Below are 15879 nucleotides of genomic sequence, written 5' to 3'. Positions count from 1 at the left end.
TGAAGAAACCTCAGATGTTACTCTTGACATCTCTTGCTAGCTGCAGCTCCAGGTGCGATTTGGCCCTCCTGATTTCATTCCTACATGCCTGGGCAATATTTTTATACTCTTCCCTGGTCATATGTCCAACCTTCCACTTCTTGTAAGCTTCTTTTTTATGTTTTAGATCCACTAGGATTCCACCGTTAAGCCAAGCTGGTCGCCTGCCATATTTACTATTCTTTCGACTCATTGGGATAGTTTGTCCCTGTAACCTCAACAGGGATTTCTTGAAATACAGCCAGCTCTCCTGGACTCCTTTCCCCTTCATGTTAGTCCCCCAGGGGATCCTACCCATCCGTTCCCTGAGGGAGTCGAAGTCTGCTTTCCTGAAGTCCAGGGTCCGTATCCTGCTGCTTACCTTTCTTCCCTGTGGGGAAAATATTTGATATCATGATATTTGAGGTCTGCTGGGACAAAGCCTCTGTCTATCTCTGGGACATGGCTTGATGAGATTGGCAGCAAAGCATTATCTGTTGCAAACCCCTGCTTCTGGAACTTGATCCCTCAGAGCTGGAATTTGATGAGTTTCATATCATGCAACAAAGATACCGGCTTTTGGCTGAACATTTAGTTTGGCTGTTTGGTTTGTTTATTGTTGTCTTGATTTGTTTAATACACTGGGGTGGGTAGGAAATTTTATGAAGAACAGGAACTTTTCCAGCTCTCTTCATTTCTGTATGTTTTAATAACTAATGCTGCCATACAATGCCCAGATGCAGTATTTGAGTTACAGTGCTATATAACACATAACGGGCCAGATTGCGCCTAAAAGACACTCAAGCCAGCGTAACGGTGGGACACATTTTTGCAGGGGCAATTTAATAGGCAATACCTGAAAATTTGTCCCCTATGAAACACAGGAAAATAACCAAATGGACACAATAGAAAGACTCAGGAAACACAGGCAGCTGCACTTGCAGCTGAATGGAATAAAGAATTTATTGAGTGTCACACCTTGTGGTCCTTACCCAGGCAAAAACTCCTGGAAGAGCATGGGAGTCTTTGCCACTGTAGGGAATTCAGCCCAAAAATAACAGAGTATACTTCTTGTGCATAGCCGAGGAGGTTTAGAGTTCTACATCTGCTCCAGATTATGGCGGTCACCTCTCTTTCAGACTCAGAGCAGGTCATCTCATTTCATGAGTGCAAACCCACTGTGCTCATCAGCCTCTTACATGCCCAACACTTCGACCAGTCATGGTAGCTTTTTATAATGCCCTCAGTCCTATTAATATAGCAGGTCTGGTAGTTCCCTCACATGCTCGTTCGCCGAGTTGTCAGCTGAGATCCTCAAGCAAGGAAGTGGCCTATTTATGACAATGAAGTTACTTTTGATTTACATCAGTGAAAGTGAGGAGGGAAGTGGGCCAAATTTCTGATCCAAATTCTCTACTGCTGTATAAATTGGAGCAGCTCCAGTTTACCCAATGAAAGGATAACAACCCCATCTCACTGTGGGAGGAGGGCACGTTAACGCAAAAGTGGAGACTCTCCTATTGGCAATCACTGAAAGCTGTGGCGGTTATAGACACATAATCATGTTCACTGGCGTAGTTCCACTGACTTCAGCAGAGCAATGCCAATTTCCACCAGTGGAGGATCTGGCCCACATTCTTCCAAAAGCTTTAAAAGTCCAGTGTCAAAATTAAATCTTAAAGCAGAGATACAATAATACCTTATCAAAAAGCACTTCTATGTCAAGGGCTGGAGATAGGGCATCTGCTTGTTATCTGAATCAGAAGGGCCCTTGGGAATGCCAGGAATGATGGAGAGTTACTCATATACCTTTATAATTAAAGCGAGGAGGATTTGATCTGGAATTAATATTTGGAAGCATCCCTTTGTAGCTTGATATTGCAGTAACCTAGGGAAACGTTTCAGGATTCACACGTTTAGGCACCGTTATATAAAATGGAAGAGTGTTCTTATAATATATTGCTATATAATGGAAGAGTGTTCTTTGTTGATGTGCATCTGGCAAAAAGAAAGGCAATACAGTTTGAGCTTGGGGGGAATGTAGTGAGGCGGTGTGGCCTCCCACAGATGCAGAGGGAGAGGAACCCCTCACTGAGCCCTGGTGGGTGGAGCCAGGTCATGCTTACCCCTCCTACAATGGGTGGGACAGGATGTATTAAAGGCGGGTCTGGGAGCACAGTTGAGCTGGAGTGGACCTGGTTGTAATAAAAGTGTGCAGATTGCATGGAATGGGGTAAACCCTTCATCAGTGCACAGCTTGAATGGGATCAGGTAACGGTGTGTTTGGAAGAATCCTATTCCTAGACCTTTCTGCAGATATTTTAGAGACCAATCCCCCCCCCCAAGTGCAACTCCATGGGAGGAGAGAATCTGAGGCTGTGTGGGTATGTGCCTCAGCTCCAGTGAGTTTACTGTGCTCTGATATAGAGGGGACAGGTGCAGGCTACAGACAGGGGCTGGAAGCAGTGGGCCTGCCAATGTGTTACCATTGCCTTTCACAGGTCTGGGATGTTCTGGGAACTATCACGGTCTTGGTGCTTCTGTGGGAGGACCTGGGCTTTGGGTGTCTTCCTTCTTCGCATAAACAGACTCTTCCCAGCTACTCAGGTTGTACCCTGATGGAATGATATCCCCCATCCTATACAATTTGTCTTATTAGTCAACCAACAGACGTTGTAATTATATAAACAATACAACAACAATCCAGGTGAAGGGAGCCGCTGTACTATACAAAGCATGGGAAACCTCCAAAAGCCAATCACCTTGTTCATTGCTCTAAAAGATCTGCTGTAGTTCAAAACAAGAATTCTTTCAGGGACGTTCTATGGCCTGTATTATGCAGGAGGGCAGACTTAGGCCTGGTCTACACTTGGGGAGGAGGGGTGGTCAATCGAAGTTACGCAACTTCAGCTTTGTGAATAATGTAGCTGAAGTCGAGATACTTAGATCTACTTACCGCGGTGTCTTTGCTGGGGTAAGTCAATGGCTGACGCTCCTCCGTTGACTCTGCCTGTGCCTCTCGCCCTGGTGGAGTACCGGAGTCAATGAGAGAATGCTCAGAGGTCGATTTATCGCGTCTAGTCTAGACGCGATATATCGACCCCTGCTGGATCGATCTCTGCCTGTAGATCCAGCGGGTAATGTAGACAAGCCCTAACTGATTACAGTGGTCCTTGCTGGCCTTAAAATTACCATCTGCCTTATCTTTTACCATCTGCCTTATCTTTCTTGACAGTAGAAGCTGCCAGTCAAATGCTTGCTACAAATTTACCTCCAAAATTAATTATTAGGCGGGCACGGTAATAATTTCCTTCTGAGAATAAACACAGGTTGAGCCAAGTGAAAAATCAGGAATAATTCAGTTGAAATCAGTGGGGTTACACCAGAGTAAAAAATAGTGGAACTGAGTACAGAATCGTACCTGATAACTTTGGCTTATGTCCAACCAGGGAAGCCAATAGGGAAATATCAGTTTATCTCAATTTACTGTTGCATTAACTATCATATTAGATGATAAAGAGGGGAAAACTTCATTGTTTTGTATTTTCTCCAAACGCTACAGCTTCTCATTAGTTGTCCCCCCCTTCCTCCTCCGGGGTTTTTTGTTTTGTTTTGTTGGTTTTTTGTTGGTTTGGATTTTTTAAGTAAATGCTCTTTTTTTTCAGCAGTTTGACTTTTTCCACTGAATTCCTGATCTCAGATACTCAAAAGGACATGGTCAGCTTCTTCTTATGATTTTAAATTGCAAGATTATCTGCTTAGAAGTTATAATCTATAATTTGGCTTCGAAGGGCCACATTCAGATATACATTTTAAAATATGTAATATATATACATTTAATATACATTTTAAAAATAATAAACATGATGATGATGTAGAGATATAATGGTAATTAAAGTCAATAGAACTAAACTGATTTATACCAAATGAGAATCCTGTCCAAAATAGGCACCACTTTTTTGTCCCCATACTGACTTTCCAAGAATAATCACACTGCCCAGATACTCTTAATTTCATCATCCATCAAAAGATGTTACAGGTAAGTGATCATAATAAACAGTAGGTATGTTTCCCTGATGACCAAGAGAATTTGCACTATGTGCTGGCTGTTTCTTTCCCAAGCATTATATTGATACAAAATCACTACCATCCACCCAGTTCTAATGAGATATTTTATGATATTTATATTTTATTTTATGCGGTATGCATCCGATGAAGTGAGCTATAGCTCACGAAAGCTTATGCTCAAATAAATTGGTTAGTCTCTAAGGTGCCACAAGTCCTCCTTTTCTTTTTGTGAATGCTAAATCAGAGATCTCACTGAAGTGCTACATTTCATGTTACAGAGGTTAAAATACGATCGCACCCTTCAATAGGGGAGCTGTAGTCATACATCATCCAAGCCGTTTCATCTATTTAACTTTTCTATATTCTATTCTATTTGTAGCTGGAGATCTCGGGGGTTCTTCAGCTCCAGTAGATGTGGCAGTCATTGGAGGTAAGTATTGAAAGTTCCATTAGTACAGCATTTCTCAAAATGGGGTCTGTGGACCGCTGGGGATCTGCGAGGGTACTCCAGGGGGTCCACAGGCCCTGCTGATCAACTCCTCCTCTTCCCTCCTTCAACTCCTCCCCCTCTCTCCCAGTGCCTCCTGCATGCCGGGGAACAGCTTTTCAGCAGCATGAAGGATTCACTGGGAGGGAGGGTGAGGAGCAAGCATGAGGCGCACTCAGGGAAGGGGGCAGAGAGGCAGGGAAGAGGAGGGGCAGGGGTACAATGGGGGTGGGAAGAGGTGGGGCTTTGGGGGAACGGGTGGAGTGGGGGTGGAGCCTGGGGCTGAGCGGTGAGCTTGGGGGGTCTGTGAAAATTTTTTAATCAAAATGGGGGTTCTTGGGTTGCTAAAGTTTGAGAACCTCTGCATTAGAAGAAAAGAAAACAGGGCTCTTGTCGTCATCTTATAAAATCCCATGCTTGGTCAGCTTTTTATAGACAACACTGTGCAGGTACTATGCAGTATTCAAAAATGAAATCAGAAAAGTCCCAATCCAGCAAAACACTTAAGCACAGACTTAATTTGGATGTTTAATGCTGAATTTTAAATTTTCTGTAGTATTCACATGCGTAAACTTAAGCATGTGCTTAAATACATTGCTGAATTAGCGCACTCTCTCTCTCTCGCTCCTTCTCAGGAGACAGAGTGTTACTATGTTCTATAGAGTCACCGACTAGAAGGGTTAAATCTTCCAAGAAGCTTCAACCCAGCCTCTAATTTTTTACCCATGGCCAACTGAGGAGAAAAGTGATAGAATTTAGACATCTAATGGCCTGAGGCCTGATTCTGATCTCATTTATGCCGGGGGAAGCAGGAGTGACTGGAAGAGGTGAATGGAGTTACACTGTGTGTGAGACTGGCATGAGAACAGAATCAGGACACTTAAATCCAACATTTGCACCTGCAGTTACTTCACCTGCCATTGCCCGTGCATCATTTGTTACAGAGGTCACGTTTCAGGTGCAGAATTAGGGGGAATTTTAAATATATGGCCATGCTTTCCCGGAGGGAATAAAATATTCCAGGGTCTGCCTGGATGTTAGGGTTTCGATGCACAGGGGCTGTCCAGATGTTAATGGTAATGATAACACCTCGCTTTTCTATAGCTAGATAAACTCAGACTAGCAATAAATGTATATTTTTACCAGTGAAGGTAATTAACCATTGGAACAATTTACCAAGGGTCATGGTGGGTTCTCCATCACTGACAATTTTTAAATCAAGAGGAGATGTTTTTTCTAAAAGATCTGCTCTAGGGATTATTTTGGGGCAGTTCTCTGGCCTGCGTTATACAGGAGGTCAGACTAGATAATCACAAAGGTCCTTTCTGGCTTTGTATTCGCTTTGGCATAATATGTCTGCAGAATTTCCAGTCTTGGAGTGGGATGATGCCACTGAGCTGGTAATTCATTGCTTGCACTCCAGCACAGCTCACCTGTACCCCAAAATCCAGCCCTGGGAAGCGGAGAAGGAGGTGAAAAGGGTGATGTTTAGCCTTCCCCTGACTGGTATCTGTCTTTCACATACCTCACGGTGCATCTGGAAGGGATATGTATGGCCACTAGAAACCATTTCCCTCTCGTCTCCGAAGAGAACGACTTTATTACCTTCAAAAAGAAAAGGAGGACTTGTGGCACCTTAGAGACTCGCAAATTTATTTCAGCAGAAGCTTTCGTGAGCTACAGCTCACCTCATGGGATATTCAGGGTGACTCCAGTCAGTGACTGGGGATCTCAATTCTTATGGCTTAAGGTTTCCCCCTTTTGAAACCCAAAGCAGATCTGGCTTCGTAGGGAGCAGTTCCAGAGCATTGCCCGGGGACTATGTGACAACTGGTTGTAGCCGTGGGATGTACTGCACCCCACGGATGGCGCTTCCTGCAGTAAGTGACTGGGGAGCAGTAAAATGCAGGGGGCCTAATGAGGACCAGGCATGCTGAAGGCTCAGAGAGGAGCGGTTTTGGGGGGCCGGAGGAGCTGCTTTGGGTTTCAAGAGGGGGAAACCTTAAGCCATAAGGATTGAGATCCCCAGTCACTGACTGGAGTCACCCTGAATATCTGATGAAGTGAGCTGTAGCTCACGAAAGCTTCTGCTCAAATAAATTTGTTAGTCTCTAAGGTGCCACAAGTACTCGGGTGCTTTTTGCGGATACAGACTAACACGGCTGCTACTCTGAAATCTATTACCTTCCACATCCATCTGTGTCTAGATTCCAGATCATGGCAGAACCTCAGAAATTGACTCTATGTTGAGTTACAGACCTTAGTGACCCACAAATGAGGACACTCGCCCACAGCTCAAAGAACGAATACTCGGGCACGCTAGTGAACTCTTACCTCATTGAGCCAGCTCATTGCTGGTGTAAATCAGGGTAGCTTCATTGATTAGTGCTCTTCCAATTTATAGCAGCTGCTGATGTGGCCCATTATTTTTACAAACATACAGCAACACATTTCCTCGAGTTCTATTCACGCCCTCATACATTTAAACTAACTACAGTTGTCGGATTAAATGAGCAAAGCACTGTACATGGAGAAATGTATTATCCTAGTCTTTTGATTTTCTTTGTGTTTGTTCACTTCCCTGCTAACTCGCTCATTTCAGTAATGCACCAGGGGTATCCCAATCATTAGTGCAAATTAGTGAGGTTCTGATGTATTTCCCTCAGATTCTAGCTCCTGTAACTTTAATTTCAGCTTCCTGTGAATCAGTGGAAGGGAAATTGAATGGTGCTTTGTCTTAGGCTTATTAATACTGTGCCATATCTAAAGCCTATTAAAGCTCATTGTGTCAAGGGATACCAATGTAGTCCTAAAAAAATTGATAAAGCCTCTGTGGAATCACATTATTATTGTAACCGCCACTTCTTTACATGAGCAATTCTCTTTCAGAGCAGTAACTTCAGTCATCATAAAAGCTGGAGGAACTAGTTAACATAATTAGGTACAAATAAAATGGTCTCCTGCCTTAATCCTGGAAGAGTTGCCAAAATTCTCCCCTCACCATTCATGCCAATATTCTCGTATTACTCACCCCCATTCTCATGTCCCTACAAGTGAGCTCAGGCTCACTCTGCAACGAAGAGATATCCTTGTAAAGTCCATCCACCCTTTTGCTATTTTGGTATTATGCACTATCATATGTATCATATGACTTTTAAAACAAACGTTGTATCTGTGGATAATCTAAGCACTATACCCAGATGTACAGACACTCTTCTCAACCTACGTATTATAAAATATTTTAACATTAGCTTAAATAAAATTTGTAAGTATGACCGGGTCTTTCCCCCCCTCTGAGTTAAGACAATCAATGCTGCTCATATCCTTATCTAAGGGCTACTTGGAGACTCAGTGTGTGGCAAGTCAGGGTATAAATCTACAGCAGACTCGCTTGCCGTGTACTAAGTGGCAGCTACCACACACTAAAAGTCCCCTAGTGCGCTTTGACACATTGCTGTTTGACATACTGCTGCAGTACGTCAAAGAGCACTATGAAACTTTTACTCCATGGTAGCAGGACCAAGACAGGCACTTAGCGAGTGGCAGATTTCCTCCCTGGCTTGCCACACATTAAGTCTCTGTGTAGACATGACCTGATTGCTTGTCTAGTGGGACAGACTTTTCTCGTGTGTGTTATTACAGATTTCATACAGCTCATACATTGCATACACAGTCTAAATACGGTTAAAAATGGACTTTGCATGGGGTGATGAGCACAGAAGTCAGGAGAGGCCAATTCCTGCCCCTTGCCTTGGATCCAGAACGTGGGACAGACCCGGAGTCACATTGGCGTCATCCTTTGTGCTTGGGATTTGCCCAGTGGGTCTGCATCATTCATAGACCGGCTAAGCATGCTTATGCCTTAGTACTGCCAACTCTCATGGTTTTGTTATGACTTTTGTAATATTTAGCATATTCCTTAAAGCCCCAGCCCCTGGAGTCATGTGAACACAGGATAATCTTGGCCATCATTATAGAACAAAGTAAGTTTCTAGCCATCCTGGTTGCAGGGAAAAGTTTAATCTGTGACCTGAGTGCAGACCAAAGGCTCAACACCCAAAAGGCAAATAAAAAGCCCAAATACATTATGTTAAAAAAAACATGACTTTGAAGCCAGTCTCATTATTTCAGGAGAGAGCCGACTTATGAATGCTTGGGGTTGGCAGTACTGCTTAGAATCATAGAATATCAGGGTTAGAAGGGACCTCAGGAGGTCATCTAGTCTAACCCCCTGATCAAATCAGGACCAATCCCCAGTTTTTGCACCAGATCCCTAAATGGCCCCCTCCAGGATTGAACTCACCACCCTGAGTTTAAGCAGGCCAATGCTCAAACCACTGAGCTACCCCTCCCTCCCCAGCATCTCCTTCCTGGCTCTTTGCTGCAGAAAGAGACAGCACAGGGAAGAGCTCTGAAGCGCCAAGGCATGCAGAATTCCCCATGGCTTGGCTTCATACTCCTGCAGCAGGAACTGCAATGGTACAGGTTCTGTGCAGGGCCTTTTCACATGCACGTTCAGCATGCCTTTAGGAAGTAGAGTTTCTGGTCTGATAGAGGCATTGCAAGCTATTAGCTAGTCCTGGGGGAGCAAGCATCTACACAGGATTCCTCATTCATCTCCGGCGTCTCTTCACCAGTCACTAGAAACTGTCTTTGTTTAATTAGAGCACAGGGATGTGGAAGCTGGTAAATACAGAACAATGTAAGGACATCAAGGGGTCTGTTCCTACCCCATGCGGGGTGCCACCTTAGAAACATTCCATGCCTTCAATTCCTCCTGAAGTCACAGGGAGTTGAGAGCATTCAGCATGGTGCACGATCAGAATCACCTGGAAGTAAGTTGAATTAGCACCGGGGTGCTAACCAGCTCACACATTTTTTCCCTTTGGATTGTCTTGTTTCTTCTCAATTTGGGATGAATTTGTTTCTAAGTACTGAATATCAACCAATTCATTTCGAAGCAGTCTGAATTTTTGCATAGATTTCTGCAGTCCTTTTACTCAGGCCTGGATTGCTGAAATTCTGTTTATCAAGATATTTATATAGACCCCCCCCCCATCCCTGCTGTGTCTGAGTGTATTATGATGTATTATCCATATACTTGCCCCCTACTGAATACCCCCGGTTCCATTATGCCCCAGGGTAAAATGTAGGCTATATGTTATCGCTCACTAAACAATTCAAATGGTTCTTCCCTGCTAGGTGTCATTGCAGCGGTGGTTATTGTCCTAATTTGCCTGTTGATCGTGATGCTCAGATACATGTACAAGCACAAGGGCACCTACCACACGAATGAAGCAAAGGGAACTGAATTTGCCGAAAGTGCAGATGCTGCTCTGAAAAATGACCCGGCTCTCCAGGAGGCTGTGGATGAGAGCAAAAAGGAATATTTCATCTGAGCGCAAAGGGAATCCACACTGAGACTGTCTGAGTGCTTCTTTCCCCAAGGGAATCAGTCAGAAACACTACATCAACGAAAGCACTGAGATATGGATATTGCAAGGATAGAGGCAAGCATCCTAATTGAAATGCTACTCCCCCCCGCTTCCCATGAAGAACAGAACACCAGATACCTGGCTGTTGATTTTATTAGCCACAAAGCTGGTCACAGTTGAATTCAATATCAGATCAGAAGAAACAAAATCTCAGTCTGAACGATCAACTGATACCAGATAATGAAATCAAATGTCAGACCTTGACATTTGGTCAAAATAGCAGATGCCAATGGAAGACATCCTCTTAGCGTTAATGATGCCTCCTACATCGATATTATACAGAACGACCTGAAAATGCATTTTTTAGTGGTAATAGAAAAAGTGTTAAACCAGATAAAAGCTGGGGTTAGTGGAACAAAAATTGGTCTATAGTCCAGAATTCTCCCCCCTCCCTTAAATGTGCACTTTGCCAGGTGTGATTTTTTCCCTTTCTGTCCCTCTTCCTTCCCCACCACCCCGCACTTTGTTTTTAAATCAAGGACATGACACACACAAACCCTATAGGAAAAATATGGAACATTTAAGAGCGAAGTATTTTTATTTTTAGCTAGCTCTGCATGGTGACTTGAGGATTGGAAAGTGTTAGAATTTACAGTATATAGTAGGTAATAACCACTAGACTTAAGAAAATGATCCCAAATAGCTATTAGGCTCCTTTCCTGCATACATAGGTAGGTCAATAGTTATTGGCTAGTGCAGACCTTCTGAAACAAATGCTCTCCACTACTAGATTTGGAATGAGAACTCTGGCCCTGGTGTTTATTTGTTTATTTCACATTGGAGAATTCTTTCAAAAACCTGCTGACATTTGGGAGAATGGAGTCAGAATGCGGACATAAATAACAGCTAGAAATGTACCTGTAATGCTACCTTGGAGCAGTTTGTCCATTTGAATCCCATTCTGTCGTATTGATCTTTCTCTCTTTTGTGCCCCTCCCAGCTTTTAAATATATCTTGGTTTTCAGGCAGCCTCAGATACAAAAAATTCCATTGAGCATTGGCTCTTTAAAAAAATAAAATGGACGTGATATGTAAAATGAAATCTCCTGTTCATCACATAAGAATTCACTGTGATGAGTTTATTCACTCCAGCAAGCCCTCTGTCTCACAGAAGCCAACAGGTAGTCCTGGAAATAGGATTAATTGTCCTCTGCACCTGTTTATCACCAGCTAGGTTTATGCCCTTAACTATCCAAAAGGAGGGGGTGGGGAATAATAAATAATAAAATGTGCCTTCGATCAACTACCCTGTTTTAAATCAATAGTTTTCTATGTTTTTCCTGTTTAAAAAAATATTATAGGGTTAGACGTCTACAGTTGTGCTTTCACAACTTGGTGGCTTCATCTTCTCCAAAGATCTTCATTTTATGACACTGGGAGCCAGACTGGCTCCTAGAGCCCAGCTTAATACACCAGCGTTGGCCATACAACCACTAGAGGGAGACCAGATCTCCAGGAAAAACTACTTGAGGAATCAAGTAGATTTGGTGAAGGAAGGGGATAGTTTTGTCTCTTTAATTATGTCCTCAAGGCCACTCAGTGCCTACGGGAGCAGGACTTTGCAGTAGGAGAGTCCTAAAGATTGAATGTTGGCTAATGTTGAATCTTTGCTGTATGCTTTTAACCAAAGAAAATCAAAACCATGCCAACTTACGAAAAGCTTGGGACCAAAATCCACAGACCATTGTACAGCCATATCACATACATCAGCCCACACGATGAGAAAATCCAATAGTCCAGCACATACACAAGTCAAATGTTATGGTGTCATATACTTGATTTTTATATTCGCTTTACCATTTTAATCCTTTCACGACCGCTTTTGAAATAGGAATAAACTTGTATGATTGTTTTGGGCAGAGGAAACTGATTAACCTTAGTAGCGGGTGTACACTTCTGTGCCTGGATTGCCAGAAAAGGAGCTGGGTGGGGAGGAAAGGGGCATCCTCTTCTTGAATGTGCAGAATTCATGTATCTACTCTGAAGTTAAATTCTTCATAGACCTAAAAAAATACATAAGCTTATGCCCTGGATAGGCCCAGGAACCCAGTCTGGAAACAACGTAGACATTCCCTACATTGTGTGAGGTGAGAGGAACAACTTGAACTACATCCCGTGTCATACATGAGACCAGGGAACCCCGCCCCCCAAAAAACCTTCCAGGAGGCCTAGTGGGCCAGGCCCTATTAAGCCTTTTCCTTAAAGTAAACTTCCTGAGTCAACCGTATAGCCCCTTATTTCTATCTTGCATCAATCCAGCCCACATCAGCCACTAGCTGTGGCTGCGAAGAAGAACTTATTCAATAAAGGTTTGTTTGAAGCCTTTCTAGTGGCTGACTGGAACTGTAGTAAATTCTCATCTGAGCAGCCATCTTCTGGATGGACACACAGCAGAAATGAAGCGGTGGTGGGAGGTCCATTGAGGTTGCAAGGAACAAATAGTTTTTCAAGGCTTGGGATTGTTACTAAGCTACTAAGGAACCATGGGATACTGAACAGCTGCACAAGGTACACCAGGCTGTGTTTTTATTTGTTATGGGGGTGGATGGACCAAGCCAAACAAGCCTGAGAGTCATCTCCAGTTGTGAGGCTGATGGCCATCAGGTAACTGTTAGTCATAAAGGAGTGGTGTAAATTGGCTTCAATGGAGTTATACTGATTTACATCAGTTGGGAATCTGGCTCAGTATGTGACTATTTAGGACCCCAAATCTGAAATGACTGCAACTACTGTCTTTGGCTATGGCCCTCCTTAGTAGGTTACTTCATTTCTGTATGCCATTTTCCCCATATTCATGCAGCCAGATGAACAATCCAAGTGTACAATAACTACATCATCTACCCATCACCAATGAGCCTTTTAGAATATTTTAGAAAAGTAACTTTGGTGCTAGTTATGTTTTCAGTTGTTGTTTTTTCACTGTTTTTTTTTTCAAGTTCAGAGGCTTTGACTCACGCACCCAGAACAGAGAGCAGAGCAGGGATCTGAGGGGTTTTTGTGTTTGACTTTGTAGGAATCAAAGATTGCTTTGTAAAGAAAGAGCAACATTTAACAGTATCATGAGACTGGCAGAGCTCTAAAGGCCCAATCGCTCATCCTCTACCCACACAATACTCCCACTGTCTTCAATCAGTTTGGCCTTAAATCAGTGCATTCCAAAATTCTCATAACTTTTTGGGCTAATTTGCAAAACTCCCCTCTCTGTAAGCCCCATGCTGTGCTAAACAGAACACAGTTTGCAATACAGAGGTGCCTCGGCGGGTGGCTGTAACTTTGGATCAAAAAGAGCTGATAGATTTTTTAAAACAGCACTAAAATGGTTTTCAGTTAGTTACTCACTCCCATTACTCTGTAGCCACCAACTCAGGAAATAGGACACATTTTGTATGAGCGAATGCCAACTATACATTTGGTACAGAGCTGGGTGGTAATTTTTTGACAAAACTGTTTTCTGTCATAAAATGCCACTTTGTCAAAACAAACTTTTTGTGGGAAAGGGTTGATTTTGACAAAAAACTTTTGTTAGGAAGTTTTCTCGGGTCCAGGATAGAGTTTCTGGTCCAAAACCAGAAACACTCCAGAATATTCTGCTGCTTGAATTCACCTGGGTCCAAGTCCTTACTCCAAATCAGTCAGAGCACAGTTCTGAGTCTCACACACCTGAGCTGAGTGACTAAGCCACTAGGCTATTCTGGGGCAGGGTAATCTAGCTCTCTTTCTTCTGGGTTCCACCCTCCCACCAAAAAAAAAAAAATTAAAACAAAACAATCAAAAAACAGTCTTGGTTTCATCCCAGTGCAGAATGGGAAATTTTTAGAAATCTCAAAAATTTCCACAGGATAGGAAAGCCATTTCATGCCCAGCTCTAATCTGGTACAGATGCTCCTGGTATAGTGCTCTGTAATAACCGACAGCCATTGGTCCACCAGGGACTACTTTGTACATAATGCCCCTGTTCCAAAGCACCAGTCGGATTTTCAGTGCCTTTGAAACTTTGTATCAAATCCTCAACTATTCACTATTTTTCAAACTGATGCCGTTGTGGTTGCATTAAGGCTTTTTAAAAATAAGATAATCGCTAGTGTTAAGAAACGAGGCTGATAACTTAATTAGAAAAACGTGTCTGGAAAGATTCCTGTTGATGTCAGTGGGCTTTAGATTGTTGGCCCTGGAGATTTAAACATGTCTCATTGAAACACTGTGTTGTTTGTGAAGAAAAATAAAGCCATTTTCAAAATCCATCCTCAAGTCTAGATTAAAGTGAGTTACGTGGACACCTGTTGCTCTACTGGATTTACATGGTACCAACGCCTGAGCTTATGCTAATGTTTAGTCTAGGGCTGTGCAAACATTATAGGTGCTTAGCTATAATGGTGTAACCCCATTACCAGCGGTGGTGTTACACCGGTGCTACTGAGAACAGAATTTGGCCCATTCAGTCCCAGTAGCGGCCCTGCCTTCCGCTGTTGATGGGAATGCTTACCTAAGCATTCCCAGATGCCAACCACTATCGGTGCCAATGTGGGACCATCTGCCAGCATTTCGGCACTGAAGCTGTGCCCTACCCTTTCGTTACATAGTTAGTGTTCCCAGCACCTTGGCCCACTTTCATCAGTGAAGGTGAGGGAGTAACAACCGAGAAGCATGCATCCCATTCTCTTTCTAGGCAGTTGGTCAATTTCTGCCAGATCTCCTGCCCCATGCAATTCTATTGACTTCAGGGACAGTATTGTCAATCTGGCCAAATAGACACGCAAGCCCACAGATGCCTTCTGAGGCAAAATCATTAGGAGTAGAATGCAAAGCAAACTGTCTCCAACCAGGGACAATGCCTGTGATGCTTTTCTGTCCAGTACCTGGGAGCTGGAAGACTCACAAAAGGTTCCAGAATCCAGGTCTTAATAGCTGCAGTACTAAAAGACGGCAGAGCTGCCTCAGGACAGACAAAGGAAGAGCTTCATCTCTAACCTGTTTTGACTCATAAAATGACTGAATGGCACTGTTGTGTCTATTTATCCCTACCCAATTTCCATTGTAACCAGCCTCCTGTGTAGAAGGGCACCATTGTGTTATTGGGCCACCTTTCAGGCATTTTCTTCACTGCTTTATCTAGTTTCAAGTAAACATGGCAAATTATACTTAGGACCAAACTGGTCTGTGGTGCTGGCCACGCTGGATACAGGACACTGGACCAGACAACTCAGAGACAGTATGGCAATTCCTATGTTCCAGATGGGCTTAGGGTGTAATGTTATGGGTTCAGTGACAAAGTTGTTGGGTTCTTGCATAGTCTTGAGGTTCTATGGCTTGTGTTATACAGGAGGTTAGACTAGATGAAAAACAGTCCCTCCTTGACAGAACAAGGAGTAGTGGTCTCAAGTTACAGTGCGGGAGGTCTAGGTTGGATATTAGGAAATACTTTTTCACTACGAGGGTGGTGGAGCACTGGAATGCATTACCTAAGAAGGTGGTGGAATCTCCTTCCTTAGGAGGTTTTTTTTAAGGCCCGGGTTGACAAAGCCCTAGCTGGGATGATTTAGTTGGGGTTGGTCCTGCTTTGAGCCGGGGGCTGGGCTAGATGACCTCCTGAGGTCCCTTCCAACCCTGATATTCTATTATTCTGGCCTCAAAAATCTATACATTTAAATCCACAATTATTCTACCAATTTCAACAGTTACTTTGGGATTACACCAGAGTAACCAGAGCAGAACTTGGTCTGTGGCATAAACAAAGCTGGAAAGCCTTCGTATTGTAGATTCAGAAATAATGCTTACTGGATCCTGCTTGTGCTTCTCCATGTGAGATAACTG

At 43.3% G+C, this 15879-nt stretch overlaps 1 protein-coding gene across 2 annotated transcripts in view; it reads left to right on the top strand.

Annotated features, from left to right (window-relative positions):
• Positions 1-14309, top strand: part of GYPC (glycophorin C (Gerbich blood group)) — a 41231-nt gene extending 26922 nt beyond the window's left edge. For both annotated transcript variants that reach the window (XM_073305026.1, XM_073305025.1), the window contains 2 exons: positions 4466-4516; positions 9776-14309. In XM_073305026.1, coding sequence (XP_073161127.1) covers positions 4466-4516; positions 9776-9972 — 248 coding nt within the window. In that variant the 3' untranslated portion in view covers positions 9973-14309. The remainder of the gene's footprint in view (positions 1-4465; positions 4517-9775) is intronic.
• The last annotated feature ends 1570 nt before the right edge of the window (positions 14310-15879 follow it).

This window comes from Lepidochelys kempii, chromosome 11, assembly GCF_965140265.1.
Source record: "Lepidochelys kempii isolate rLepKem1 chromosome 11, rLepKem1.hap2, whole genome shotgun sequence".
Taxonomy (NCBI): domain Eukaryota; kingdom Metazoa; phylum Chordata; order Testudines; family Cheloniidae; genus Lepidochelys; species Lepidochelys kempii.
The sequence above is the reverse complement of the archived record's forward strand: the minus strand, read 5'-3'. Positions and strand labels throughout refer to the sequence as shown.